General features: G+C 44.6%; 1 protein-coding gene across 1 annotated transcript in view; it reads left to right on the top strand.

Moving 5' to 3' along the window:
• LOC122940412 (zinc finger protein 260-like) overlaps window positions 1-14,372 on the top strand; it is a 127,413-nt gene extending 113,041 nt beyond the window's left edge. Inside the window, exon 6 of the mRNA XM_044297082.1 lies at window positions 13,159-14,372. Coding sequence (XP_044153017.1) covers window positions 13,159-13,695 — 537 coding nt within the window. The 3' untranslated portion in view covers window positions 13,696-14,372. The remainder of the gene's footprint in view (window positions 1-13,158) is intronic.
• The last annotated feature ends 1,331 nt before the right edge of the window (window positions 14,373-15,703 follow it).

Here is a 15,703-nt window from a genome sequence, read left to right as displayed (position 1 = left end):
ATAAAAAAAATCTGTATTAATGTGTATTTCTCACACGTGCATAAATAAATTCACCTACGTGCCTTGACATGCTATCAATGGGGTTATTAACCCCTTAGTGACCACCCATACACCTTTTTACGGCAGTGAAATGAGACCCGGGCCCTGCTCTATCATCCCAGACTGGCAGGAGTGCCGATCCAGGCTGTTTAACAGTTTACATGCTGCGAGCAAAGAGGCGTCTGCCGCATGGTCTGTGCTGACAGAGGGAGCATGTATGTATGTGTCGATGTATGTGGAGGCTCCTGTAGGCCCCAGACCAGCCTTGAGTAGTTTCCAGCAGGCTGCGCCTCTCTGGTGCAGCCTGTTGGTCAATGTCAGAATAGTACTGACAGTATAATGCTTTGCATTTTAAAATCAATTAAAAAGATGTCTGTTATAGTCCCCATGTGGGACTAATAAATGGTATTAAATAAAAAATCATTTATTCAATAAAAAAAATCCCTTAAAAAAATATCACTTTTTTTCCATTGAAAATACACTTATTAATTAAACAAATTGCAAAAATCAACTCTCCCCATATGTTTGGTATTGCCACGTCCATAATGACCCGGACTACATAAATATCACATAAATTATCCCCTACGGTGAACGCCATAAAAAATAAAAAGAATTGCTTATTTATTCTCTGTTGCCACCGAAAAAATGTAATAGCAAGCGATCAAAAAACACCATTTACTCCAAAATCAAACCAATGAAAAATACAAGCCGCCCCGCAAAAATCAAATCCTCACACAACTCTAAGGAAAGAAAAAGAAAAAAGTTATGGGTCTTGGGAAGCGGCAATGCAAAAACATTTTTTCTTTAAACAAGGGGTTTTATTGCAAAAAAGTTGTAAAACGGAGCTGTGAAGACATGCTTTGCTGAGCTCCGCTTAATCTCTTGCAACGGGAACCGCTCATGTTGGCTAACAGACTTCAAAATGGTGAAGATCGGAGGACAAAAACCCACTGACCCTGCTGTAATCCCGAAGGGACTTAATCCGGGAGCGGGTATGGCGAAATTCCTTAAGAAACAGGCTGCAGCGCCTGCGACTAGAGAAACCAAGATGGCGCTGGCAGAAGAGCGCTCTCTCACAGATACAGAAGGAGGCCTGTCCGAGTGAGACAGCAACGGGGGTGAGTCAAAAAGCTCTCGCACCTTACCTGTGTCCAGGCGATTCATAAAACAAGCCCTGGCAGAAGCTCTGTCTCCTCTCAAACAGGAGCTTTCGGTGCTGACACATGAAATTTAGAATATAGGCCTGTAAGGGATCGTCTCTTTTCAGGGGGTCACACTCACAGATATCTCACCAGACAACGGATTTTCATGTCCAAACTGTGCATTTATTTTGACAGTCTTCTTATAAAGGATAGTCCAGTTATACATCACTGGGTGGGGTGAGGTTCCCGCACCGCCAACACTTAAAACACAAATAAACTCCTGCCCGTCTAGGCGCTACCTAAACAAAATACGTCCCTACCTCACTCATAGAGCTCAGTTTACACATGGACAACATATGCGGCTTTCCTCAGACAACATCAATACTGCAGCCTCCAGGCTGTGGCAACTCCAGTACCTTTTGGGGGAGTGTGGCCCAATAGTTATCCAGACGCTGGGTGTGCAACCCTCGTTCTCTAGGTGTCGCTAGGTCCTCCAAACCTCAGGCTATTCAAAGCCTTGTGGCCCCTCAATCCTCCTGACTGAGACCACACACAGAGCCTCTGCTTCACAAAACAGTCTCGCTCTCCCTCCTCAGACTGACCTACTCTGAGGCGCTTTATGCCAGCCTTATTACTTATTATCACCTCAGGTAGAAAGGAAAACCCGTACTGGAAGGGTGTGGACTGGGAACTCCCTCTACCAAGCCTAGCCACCAGTCCAAGTAAAATCCAGCTCAGAAAATGTATACAGAAATGTCTCAGCAAACTATGCTTTGCTGAGACTACTGCCACTCTCTGGATTTTATCTGTCTCACCCATCTGAGGTACCTGAAGTGGGACAACACACCTTCCAGCACTGTTCACATTACCACAAGGCCATAGGGTAGAATCCCTGGAAGCTACTCAACAGGCCGCCCTGGAACACTGCTCAGTGGTTGCCCAATCCCTCGCCTCCTGCCAACAACATATAAATTATCTATATGCAGCTACAAAGGATTAGGAAAACAGAGGCTGGAGGAATAATCTCCGGTTCAGAGGCATACCTGAAACAGTGCCTAACGGAGAACTGATGTCCACCATTAAACAAATTGCTGAATCCCTCTTGGAAAATCTCATCTCCTATGATCATAGAAAGGGCCCATAGAGCCCTTAGACCGAAACCAAAGGACTCTGAACCACCCAGTGACATTATCTGTCGATTTCTGAATTATATGGATAAAGAAAAAATCCTCAATGCAGCCAAAGCATCAAATAACATGACCTATGGCGAATCCTCTATCTCAATATATCGGGACCTTTCTCCTATTACCCTGAAAAAGAGGAGAATCCTTAAACCCCTTACGGATCATCTTCGCAGATCCCCTATAGATGGAACTTTCCCTTTGGCCTAGCCTTCAAGTACTCTGGAAGACAGATTAAGAGTGCCTCATACACTGATCTGCAAGAAGCATTTTCTATTATGAAGATGTAACGGGGCGCCGAAGGCGCACTCGGCCTCCCATCGGCCGCAGACCTGCTGCTTAGCTTCGGGAGTGAGGATCTGTGTTTGGCCTCGTTCCCAGGGCGGCTTTGCTAGCTAGGAGGCTACCTGCTCCTAGGTCTGCCTTGAGCGCCGAGCTGATCGGTGCTCGACTTGTCTGTCTGTCGGTCATGTGATGCTGGCCACGTCACATGACCCTCACTTCCCACTATAAATACAGGCGGCCTGCTGGCTACAGGTTGCCTGTGATTTTCGTCTCTAGGGTTGTGTGTACTATTATTATTGCTTCCTACTTGACCTCTGGTATTGACCTTGTTTGTTTTCTGACCTCGCTTTGCCCTCTCCCTTGGTACCTACGCTATCTCTCGGATTTGACCTTGGCTTGTTCTCGGATTTCGTCTCCTGCCTCATCCCTTGTATTGATGTGACCTCCCGGACCGACCTTGGCTAGTTGACCCGCCATTGCCTTTCCCATCACTGGGTACTGTTGTCTTATCTACCTCCTTGTCTATCCGTTTGCCTTAGTCTTGTGTACTGCCTTCTGCCTTGGCTGTCTGTTCCTCTCTTTCTCTGTTCACTCTGCTCTACACGGTCAGGGACCGTCGCCCAGTTGCGCCCTGCCACCTAGGGCCGGTGATGCAAGAAGGCAGGGTCAGGGTTGAGGGTGGCAGTTTATGGGGTGCACTTCCTCTGTACCTTCCTTACCCGTGACAGGAGATTTCTCCACTGGACATAGCAAATTGGGGGGCGGTGTCTGAAATCCCCTCTCTACCGGACCTCCCTAAGATGACCCCCTGGGAGAAATCTTCTACTCCGAAGCGACACTGCATGAAGCACCGCAGCGGCAACATGACCCCCAGTAAGATAACTGGGTTCACCTTTTAATTCTCACTCACTCTTATAGTTAAGATTATACATGTGATACCAATGTCTCTACATTCATATGCTCTCGTCCCAATCCCTCCTTTCCTCCCCTCCTTCTCCCCCTTCCCCACCCTCCTGAAGTCTATGCTTCCTATCTTCTCTGATCCCAAAAATAGCAAGAACTTTACCTTGGGTCAAACCCATCTTTCCCCTTCACTGAAGAAGCCTTAAACCTTCACATTGTTAATAATGTTGCTATTTGCTTCATTACTGTTATACTACCGTTTTGTTTTATTTACTTTATTTATCACTTTAGATGTGGAACACTTGCTTGCACTTACTCAGGTCAGGGACTGTCGCCCAGTTGCGCCCCGTCACCTAGGGCGGGTGGTGCAAGTAGGCAGGGAGAGGGGACCGGGTGTCAGCTCAGAGGGTGCACCTCCGCTCTATCTTTATACCCGTGACGCTACCCCATGACAGAATCACAGGCCTTGATTTAGCATGGACCCCTACAGAGCCTCACCGAACATGTGCAGGTTCTTGCTCAAATAGTACTGGAACTTGGGGAGAGACTACAGGTTCAGGAGACTGTCCGAACTCCCCCCATTCTTGCTCCCGACACTGTTCAGGTGGAACCACACATTAAATTACCCGATCGGTTTTTTAGCTTTCAAGGAAAGCTGTAAACTTTATTTTCAACTACGTCCTCACTCCTCTGGTCCTGATCCACAGAGGGTTGGTATTATCATCTCCCTGCTTCAAGGGGACCCCCAGGAATGGGCCTTTTCTTTGCCTCCGGATTCCCCTTGTCTTAATTCTGTGCACCTCTTTTTCTAGGCGTTAGGGGTTCTTTATGATGAACCAGACCGAGCCTCTGTGGCAGAATCCAATCTTAAGGCCCTCACTCAGGGGAATCATCCCGTGGAGGATTATTGTACGCAGTTACGCAAGTGGTGCGTTCCCTGGGGTTGGAACGAACCAGCGCTCAAATGTCAATTTAGGGCAGGCTTGACTGAGAAGTTAAGACATGTTGGTTTGTTTTCCCTGTCCTGACTCTTTAGCGGAGACCATGACGCTAGCCATCAGACTAGATAGACGGATCAGAGAGAGACAGCGAGAGAATTTGTTTTCTCCTCATACCCTTCTTCAACCTGAGGTTTCCCCCATTGAACCCAAGATGGAGGCGCACTCGGATGAGCCCATGCAACTCGGGATGATTCGAAGAGAGCTACACCGTCGTCGGGGCTCTTGTTTTGTTTTTATTGTGGGGATCCCGACCACTGGATCCGTCAGTGTCCTAAAGCTCCGCCTTCTGGAAAGTCCAAGTCTGAAGGATCCAAGGACAAGGTATTCCCAGAGGTGGTAAGAAGTAAATTATTGTTTCCGGTTTCTATTGCCTTTGGAGTCTTAAAGGGGTCAGGAAATGCCTTTGTGGATTCAGGGTCAGCTTTTAGTTTTATTGATTGCAAATTTGTTGAACAAATGGGAATTCCTATACTAGAATTGTCCACCCCGATCCAGGTTGTCGCCATCGATTCTACCCCCCTGCTAGGGGGCACGGTAAAACTCCGTACCCCAGAGGTTACCCTGTGTGTGGGGGTCTGCCACTCAGAGAAATGCTCTTTCTTTGTTTTAGAGAATCTTCCTGTTCAGGTAGTCCTTGGTATGCCCTGGCTTCAGCAACACAATCCGGTCATTAACTGGAGTTCAGGCGAGTTAGAGAGATGGGGGCCTAACTGGAGTTCTTGCTTAACCGAGGTTCAAGCTGGGGTTTCATCAGATATTATTCCTCATTTTATTTCTGATTATTCAGATGTTTTTTCCACCACTGAGACAGATACTCTCCCTCCCCATAGGGCTTATGACTGTGTTATCGACTTGGTACCCGTCCAAATTTCCTAAAGGACGGATTTATAATCTTTCCGGTCCTGAGTGCAGGGCCATGAAAGACTATATCCAGGAGAGTCTCAAGAAGGGACATTTTAGGCCCTCCACCTCTCCCCTGGGAGCAGGATTATTTTTCATTGAAAAGGACAGTGGTCTGAGGCCCTGCATTGACTATAGAAATTTGAATAAAATCACTATTAGAAATCATTATTCTATCCCGTTGATTCCTGATTTGTTTAACCAGATTTTGGGTGCTTCATGGTTTTCTAAATTTGATTTGAGAGGAGCCTATAACCTAGTTCGTATTAAGGAGAGATATGAGTGGAAAACTGCTTTTAATACTCCAAAGGGACACTTTGAGTATCTTGTTATGCCATTCGGTCTTTGCAATGCCCCAGCTGTGTTTCAGAATTTCATGAATTACATTTTTAGAGAACTCATCGGCAAAGTTATGATTGTTTATCTCGATGATATTCTTGTCTTTTCACCTGACTGGGATTCTCATGTGTCTCACATCAGATTGGTTCTTAAAATCCTCAGGGAGAATCATCTGTTAACTTAGAGAAATGTGTGTTTGCAGTTCAAGAGATTCCTTATCTCGGCTATATTCTTACTCCTCATTCATTTAAAATGGATCCTAGTAAGGTTCAGGCTATCCAAGACTGGGTAAGACCATCATCCTTAAAGGCACTCCAACGCTTTTTAGGATCCGCCAATTTTTACTGTAAATTCATAAAGAATTTTTCTGTTATTGCCAAGCCCCTTACTGACTTAACTAAAAAAGGTTCTGATCTGGTTAACTGGTCGTTGGAGGCCTGTTGGGCCTTTGATACCCTTAAAAATTGTTTTCAGATGGCTCCAGTTTTGGTTCAGCCTGATACCAAGGAACCTTTTGTGGTGGAGGTTGATGCCTCAGAGGATAGTGTGGGGGTCATTCTTTCTCAGGGGTCTTCTAACCTCACTAATTTAAGGCCATGCGCCTTCTTCTCTCGTAAGTTCTCTTTTTCAGAGAGAAATTACAATATTGGAAACCGCAAATTATTGGCCTGAAAATGGGCATTTAAGGAATGGAGGCATTTTTTAGAAGGGGCTAGACACCGTATTACTGTCTTCACCGATCATAAGAACTTAGTGTTTCTTGAGGCGGTCAAACGCCTTAATCCTAGACAAGCCAGATGGGCCCTATTTTTTACTCGTTTTAATTTTTCTGTTACTTTCAGACCAGGAAGTAAAAATATTAAGGCAGATGCCTTGTCCCAGAGTTTTAATGCCGTCCAACCTCCTGACACCCCCCCGGAACCCATCTTGCCGGCAAGCATCTTTGTGGCAGCAATTTCTGCGGATCTTTCCTCTAAGATTCAACGGGCTCAGCAACTTGCTCCTCCACAAACACCGGCAGATAAGTTATTTGTTCCTGAGTGCTTTCGTTTTCAATTATTGGGTGAATGTCATGACTCCATGCTCTCTGGTCATCCAGGTATTGGTGCCACTAAGCAATTGCTGCTGAGGTCTTTCTGTTGGCCCACTTTGTCTAAGGATGTACGGTCTTATATTTTGGCTTGCGATGTTTGTGCCAGGTCTAAGACCCCGAGAACACTTCCCGCTGGTGGACTACAACCACTACCCATTCCCTGCAAGCCATGGTCTCACATTTCCATGGATTTTATTTCTGATCTGCCCCCTTCTGAGGGGAAATCAGTGGTGAGGGTAGTGGTTGACCGTTTTAGCAAGATGGTGCACTTTGTTCCTTTAAGTAGCCTTAGCATCCTTGTTCACTGAGCATGTGGTACGTCTGCATGGTGTCCCTGAGAATATCGTCTCTGATAGAGGCGTTCAGTTTGTTTATGGTTTCTGGAGGGCTTTTTGTCGAAGATGCAACATCTCTTTATCCTTTTCGTCTGCTTTCCATCCACAGACCAATGGGCAGACGGAACGGTTAATCAGGCAGTGGAGCTTTTTCTAAGGTGCTATGTATCACATAATCAACTCTTATGGGTGAGATACCTCCTGTTGGCAGAGTTCGCTATTAACAATTAATTCTTCCACGGGGGTGTCTCCTTTTTTTGTAACAGTGGTTTGCATCCTTGCTTTTGTTCTAGTCCCTCTGTATCCTCACTCAACCCGCAGGCAGATTCTTTTACCTCTAGACTGTGCACAGTCTGGGCACAGGTTCAAATGAACCTGGAAAAGGCCCAGGAAACCCAGTGTAAACATGCCAATAAGAGATGTTCCAAGGGGGTAAATTTTGTACTCAACAATAAGGTGTGGTTGTCGACTAAGAATCTTGCTTTGAAACAGTGTTCTAGGAAATTCTCTCCGCGTTTCATTGGACCATACAATATTATTGAGGTCGTTAACCCAGTGTCCTTTAGACTTAAGATACCCGACTCCTTTCGTATACATGATGTGTTTCATAAGTCTTTGCTTAAGAGATATGTGTCACCAGTGGAGATATGTGTCACCAGTGGTTCCGGTTAAAAAACCTCCTCCACCTGTGGAGGTTGAAGGTCAGGAGGAATTCATCATCTCTAGAATTATTGATGTTAGAAAGGTTAGGAACTCCTTTCAATACCTGGTCCACTGGAAGGGCTATGGACCCGAGGAGAGGTCTTGGGTCCCAGCTACTGAGATCCACACCCTGAGGCTCATCAAGAAGTTTAATGATGAGCATCCTGGTAGATTTGTACCCAAGGGCTTGGGTCCGGTGGCCCCTCGTAAAAGGGGGGGTACTGTAACGGGGAGCTGAAGGCGCACTCTGTTTCCCATCAGCCGCAGACCTGCTGCTTAGCTTTGAGAGAGAGGATCTGTGTTCGGCCTCGTTCCTTTACTAGCTGGGAGGATACCTGCTCCTAGGTCTGCCTTGAGCACCGAGCTGATCACTCAGTGCTCGACTTGCCTGTCGGTCATGTGACGTTGGTCACGTCACATGACCCTCACTGGCCACTATTAGGCCACGTCACATGACCCTCACTCCCCACTATTAATACAGGCAACCTGCTGGCTACAGGTTGCCTGTGATTTTGGTCCCTTAGGCTGTGTATTATTACTGTTATTTAGCTTACCTTTGGATTTGACCCTTACCTTTTGGATTTGACTCCTACTTCCTGACACCTCTTCTGCCTGCTCCCTGAACCTTGATGCTACCTCTCAGATTTTGACCTTGGCTTGTTTTTGGATTTTGTCTTTGCCTCTTCTCTTGTACTGTCGTGACCTCCCGGATTTTGACCTCGGCCCGCTCTCGGATCTGTCTCTGTCTCCTCCCTCATACTGACGTGACCTCCTGGACTGACCGCGGCTAGTTGACCCGCCTCGCCCTTCCGTTTTTGGTTGTACCTTGCTGTCCGCTTCCCTGCTGTCCTTATCTCTCTGCTTGCACTTACTCAAGTCAGGGACTGTCGCCCAGTTGCGCCCCATCACCTAGGGCGGGTGGTGCAAGTAGGCAGGGACCGGGTGGCAGCTCAGGGGGTGCACCTCCACTCTATCTTTATACCCGTGACGCTACCCCGTGACAAGAGATCTTCCTTTTCTGCCAGAAATCTGAATAAACTAAACTCTAGACTATATGACTTAGGACTCATCGACATATGGAGATGTCTTAACCCTACTTGTATTGATTATTCCTTTTATTCTGCTCCAGTGAACTCCTACAGTAGGATTGACTATATTTTTACTCCTAAAGACCAAATACACCTATGTGCAGATGTGAGAATCTGAAGTCTCACCATCTCAGACCACTCTCCTGTCTTTTGCACCTTATGTTCACCATCTGAATTTCACTTCCCTACTCCCTACGTTCACGCTGTGTTTGCGATATATGTAAACTCGTCTGCTTCTGTTTTATTCAATAGCCTTATTTCAGATCGTTTTTCCATCAAAAATGGAACACGCTAGGGATGCCCCATCTCTCCCCTCATATTTGTTCTAGTGATGGAAACCCTATCACAAGCCTTAAGACAAGAAGAGGGCATTATTGGATTAAAGATAGGACCACAAGAATTAAAATTAGCTGCTTTCGCTGATGATCTCTTGATCCTCACTACAAACCCCACTAAATCCATGCCATTAATAATTTCGCTGTTAAAAAGATTTGGCTCCTCTCTAACTGAACAGTAAACCCACAAAGGTCCCAAATCCTACATATTGGCCTCTCTCCTACCCTTACTTCTGCTCTCCAATTAAATTCCCAATTCAACTGGTCCTCCCGACACCTAACTTATTTGGGCATCAAACTAACCTCCCACCTTCCAAACTTATTTCACCTCAACTATACTCCCCTCCTGGCGGCCAATGTTGCTCAGTTGGACTCTTTGGATTATCCTTCCCTGTCCTGGTTTGGTAGAAAGGATTTGGTGATGCCCTTAGTTACCCCAAGACATCTTTCTTTTGGTCATTGAATTCGCACATCCTCCAGTTCATTTGGCAGAAAAAGAAGCCTAGATTATCCTTCTCGACCTTAACTAAACCCAGACACCTAGGTGGAATAGGTCTCCCTGAACTATACATGAAGGATATACATCTGTGTAGAGTAATTGATTGGCTCAGACCCTCCCATCACAAACATTGGCTTTCAATGGAAAATATATTTCTCCTTTCTACTTTCAGGGCCCTTTTGCTGGCGGACTGGCCAATCCCAGCCATCTCTTCTATCCCAAATCCTATAATGCGCACCACTATAAAGGTGTGAGAGTGGTTCTCCTTCAGTCATCTTGCCCTGACCCTACCTTCACACCTTCTTCAAGTCAGAGACATAATCTCCCTTGCCCCAAGGAAACTGAGACTCCTGTCCCCCTGGAATCAGATCTTCTTCCATGCTAATAACTGGTCTACTTGATAAAAATGGTTGCATTCTTTCATAATCTCTACTTAAAGAGAGTCTTAATGTCCATACCTCTCACACTTTATTTTTCAGTTTCCTCAGAAAATAAATTGCTCTCAGAGCTAAATCATTGAACACCCAGACACCCCAAAGTGGTTTGAAAATTTGGTGACCACTGCCAGATACCCTTCTAAACTGATCTCCACTTTATATAAAAAAAATGTATTCTCTCCCCCACGGATGTCAAACCAGCTGTAATAGGATTATGAGAGAAAGACTTGGGAAGACAACTTTCCCAGTCGGAGATTACCAAACTCTTTAACATTCCCCATAAACTCTCACGTTGTGTTCGGGTGCAAGAAAATGGGTATAAAGTACTATCTAGAAGGTACAGGACTCCAGACAAGATTTCCCTTTTTTATCCCAATATTTCAGACCAGTGCTGGAGATGTGGAACTAGCCGAGGCTCATTCTTCCACATATGGTGGAGTTGCCCCTTGATCATCTCTTGGTGGAAAACCATTTTCCGACTAAGCAATACTTTTTGTAGATCCAATTTTCCTTGCACTCCTGAAATTGCTCTTATCCTTTGGCATCCGCGGAGAAGACGCCCATAAAGTGACCATCTTCTCCGTTCTAATTTCGGCAGCCCGCCTCCTGATCCCCACACTCTGGCGTTTCCCCTGAGACGCCTACTGTAGACCAATGTGTTAATAAGGTTGATCAGTTTTATCACTTGGATGAACTCTCCCATTGGGAACTTAAAACCATATGCACTTTTCTTCACATCTGGTCCCTATGGAAAACTTATAGACACTTTAAGTAATGCAATATACTTTCTAGTTCTTTGGATTGTTAAAAAAGATATCTGTGCAATGTGATTACAAAATGCCTGCTTTTCACTTAATCTACTGCTATTATACATGTATTCTGTCCTTTTTCAAGATGTGACATGTCTACATTTAATTGTGCATGGATATATTAAAGCAATAAAAATGGTTTATAACAAAAAAAACATAAAAAATAATATATGTATTTGGTATCACTGTAATCGTACTGACCCATAGAATAAAGATGTGTTATTTATACCGAAAAATGAACGGCGTAAAATTTATAATGTAAAAAAGCTGTGGCAGTATTGCTGTTTTTCCCATCTCCCTCCCAGAAATATTTAATAAAAGTTAATCAGAAAGTTGTGTACCCCAAAATGGCGCCATTAAAAACTACAACTTGTCCCGCAAAAAAACAAGGCCTCATAAAGCTATATAGATGGAAAAATAAAAAAGTTATATCTCTTGGAACGCGACGATGAAAAAAGGCAGAAAACCGCTTGGTCAGTAAGTGACCAGCCTGTTTTGGGCCTAAGGGGTTAATGATTGAGGAATGTTCTGCCATGCTGAATGCATTTGGGAAGCAAATCATCAAGATCTGCTGTTTATATCTAAAGGTGCATTTACACCAACAGATTATCTGACAGATTTTATGAGCAATCATTGGTCAGATGGCCATTGGTATCTGGTGGGACCTTCCATCGCTCTTTTGTATCAGTATAAATGGTGTCAGTGGGCAGTAGAACAAATCTTCTACATTAAATACCAAGTAAGGCCTCATGCACACGGCCGTGTGCATGAGGCCTTATACTGGATCACATATTATTTAACATTCCTTAATTGACTCTTCTGATTGATTCATCAGAATTACACCTGAAATTAATTTAAAGAAATAGTTCATCTGTAGTGATAGAAATTTCATTATCATTGGATGGTGTTTTTGTATATGAATCGCAGGCACTAAATATTAATCCATGAAAAAAGGACGATTTTATGGAGCGTGCCATCCATTTGTTTACTTGAGAGTGACAGGACTGAGCTTCCTACTGTCCATTCTACTCTCCTCCCTCCAAGTCCAGATGCTGTATCTGTCATCCATTATAGCCCAGGTCTCATTCCCCGGCCTGCACTCCCCCCAGCAGCAGGTGTGATACAGTGATGTCATTGTACCTGCTGGGCTGAAAGGGAGAGCGCACAGACCAGAGATAATCCCCCGGCCTGTGCGCTCTCCTCAGCTCAGCAGGAGAGATGACGTCATCACATCACGTCTGCCACTGGAAGAGCATGATGTGCTCGGTAGTACTTTATTAATTTTATTCACAGTATAAGCAGTATAAGGAGCTTCACTACTGTAAGGGGCACTAAGGGACAGCACTACTGTAGAAGGGGACACAAAGGGGGCATAACTAATGTGTGGGGTCACTAAGGGGAAGCATTATTGTAAGGGGCATAACTATTGTGTGGGGGCATAACTACTGTTTGGAGACATCAAGGGGGCATTCTCCTGAAGGCACTAAACAGGATTCTACTGTGAAAGGGACTCAGGGGAGATAACTATGGTGTGGGGAACTAATGGGTCATTCAACGCCTCTTGTCCAGCGCTAGGAAATGTTTTATTTATATGTATTTAAAATGACTGATTTAGTAGAGGTTGCAGGGAAGTTGCTCAAGGTGGGGGCCAACCTGGCCTAGTTATGCCCCTCGATCTATTATTAGATTGTGATCTTTTTGTCCACCACTGTTTTAGTCAGTTAATTATTGTATTTTGTGCCATGGATTTTTGTTTATACTGAAATGTAAAAAAAATGTCAATAGAATATTTTGGTATATTATTTATCAATAATAAAATGTCTTTTGTTCTTGGCAGATGACTGTACTAGGAACTTAGAGAAACATCTGGTATCGTCAGATTTTGAATTAGATGATCGTGGTATCATACAACATATATATGAAGAGCATGCCAATATCCAAGATATATCTTCATTCAATCACAGCAAAAATGTTTTATTTGATCCTTTTAAACAGGTCCGATCTGATTCATCACAGACTGTAACACAGAATAAAAGTTACAGAAAAGGTGTTAAACATCAAACAGCTCACATAAGAGAGAAGCCATATCCATGTTCAGAATGTGGTGAATGTTTTAAGCATAAATCACGTCTTGTTATACATCAGAGAAATCACACAGGGGAGAAGCCATTTTCATGTTCAGAATGTGGGAAATGTTTTAAGCAAAAATCAGCTCTTGTTGTACATCAGAGAAATCACACAGGAGAGAAGCCATATCCATGTTCAGAATGCGGTGAATGTTTTAAGCAGAAATCTGCTCTTGTTGAACATCAGAGAATTCACACAGGGGAGAAGCCATTTTCATGTTCAGAATGTGGGAAATGTTTTAACCGTAAATCAAATCTCGTTGTACATCAGAGAAGTCACACAGGGGAAAAGCCATTTTCATGTTCAGTATGTGGGAAATGTTTTAACCATAATTCATATCTTGTTGTACATCAGAGAATTCACACAGGGGAAAAGCCATTTTCATGTTCAGAATGTGGGAAATGTTTCAAGCAGAAATCAAATCTTGTTAGACATCAAAAAACTCACAGAGAGAAGCCATCTCCATGCTTGGCCCTTTAGTGACCTCCCTTATGTGTTTTTATGGTAGTCAGTGTCGCTAACTGGCTTTATTCCTTCAGATACCCCTTGTTACAGCGAGATAAAACAGAACCTTGCTTTGAGTTACCAGGGGTGGCCGAGGGCTTGCAGTGATGATTGGGACCACTGTGAGAGCTCCCCAAACACGTATTGTCTCCTGTATTGAATGCATGTGTATATATATATATATATATATATATATATCCCCTCTAAACCAAAATGTTTGGTGTGAGGAAATAAAAAAATAAACCTGTAGGGCCTGATATAAAAAGATAACTATCTACCTATTCCAGCCCCGTCTGTTCTACCTTTTATAAGTATTTGTAAAATTAATAACATCAAATATGAGCTTGTAAAGAAACCATCAGCTTTTACTGGGTTTTATCAGTAATGTGCAAGTTCTCCCAACAAATGACCCAGGTGAGGATTGCCTTATTACTTAGAAGCCATTACTCGCCCTCCTAAAGGAATATCATCTTAATCTGTACCCCCTGACCAAAATGTACCTGTAGATAAACCAAACAAGTGGGGACCCTGCCACCCCTGTATTTGCAGAAGTCATGTGCTTCACTCATCTCACATGAATTTACCAGTGGGCGAATTCTTGGTTATTTTCTTCTTTGTATGTCCCACCAGCTCTGGATTGTTTTAGTTTTATAATTGAGGACTTAATATAAAATATTTTTATTGGATACATTGAATTTTTGATCATTTTGTTTCCTATGACTATTTTCATTCTTATTATTGTATGGTGACTGCGAGGCAGTGACAGGCCTCATGGTTGTTAGAGGAGATATATGGCAGGATTTGCTGTGTCTTCCCCAGAATCACCAGGTCTGAAGAAAGACCAAAGGAATTCTCAGAGTGAGAGGGGGAGGGGACTTGCACACAGAAGGTTGGAGTGCTTGGAGAAAAAAGGCCTCCCACACTGCTTCTGCCCAGCCAAGCTAGCCAGCACCCCTGAGGCCAAGAACACTGGAAAACTAACTTACCTGCCGCTGCCACCACGACTGGAACCCAAGCATAAGTACAGGTGCCTACACACCAAACAGGATACTGTACAGACAACACACACACACACACACACAGGTATCCAGCACTCCTGATACTGCCTGGACCCTATGCCGCAAGGAGCACGGCAGCCCCAGGCAACGCTGCATACAGACTAAGGGCTGTTTCACACGAGCGGATGCCGAGCGGGACATCCGCTCCGTGAAAGAGTGCCAAGACCCGATGCGGACAGCAGAAGCACAGAGCATTAACATGATTGATAATGCTCCGTGCCCCTCTGTGATCTCTTTACTACGAAATCACAGTGACAACTTTATCTCACTGTGATTTCGTAGTAAAGAGGTCACAGAGAGGCACGGAGCATTATCAATCATGTTGCTGCTCCGTGCTTCTGCTGTCCGCATCGGGTCTTGGCACTCTTTCACGGAGCGGATGTCACACACGGCATCCGCTCGTGTGAAACAGCCCTATTAATGGTTAATCCCTCCAGGAAACCAGCCCCCTCACGGAGGTATCAACATACCGGTTTCCGTATAGCATACATGCAGGGACCAACACCAACAGCTGCCCAGACATGTAACAGCCAACAAAATGCTACACACACCCAGAACATAAACCCACACCACACATGAGGGTAAGGGTACAAGGAGCGTACACAAGGGAGGACAATTTATGTTCCATAAGGTGGCCCTCAAGGACTGGGTTGGAACACCCAGGCAAGAAGCAAAGCTCCGACACCAAGCAAGGCTGTAGTAAAACTGCACCCAGCCAGCAAGCCACAAGCTTATATCAAGCTTGCGGCCACACCCAGGAAATACTTTAATCCCCACTAGCCAGAAGATTAACCCCTTGCTCACCAAACAGAAAGGAGGCACACCTTAAAGGGGAAGTGCACGTGCAAACCGCAAATTACACATTCCCCCTGGAAACCAGTCTGCACGGCAACCTCGTCACATCAAACACCAATATGACCGTGACA

Source organism: Bufo gargarizans, chromosome 6 (genome assembly GCF_014858855.1).
Source record: "Bufo gargarizans isolate SCDJY-AF-19 chromosome 6, ASM1485885v1, whole genome shotgun sequence".
Taxonomy (NCBI): domain Eukaryota; kingdom Metazoa; phylum Chordata; class Amphibia; order Anura; family Bufonidae; genus Bufo; species Bufo gargarizans.
Note: the sequence above shows the minus strand (reverse complement) of the source record. Positions and strands in the feature narration are given on the sequence as shown.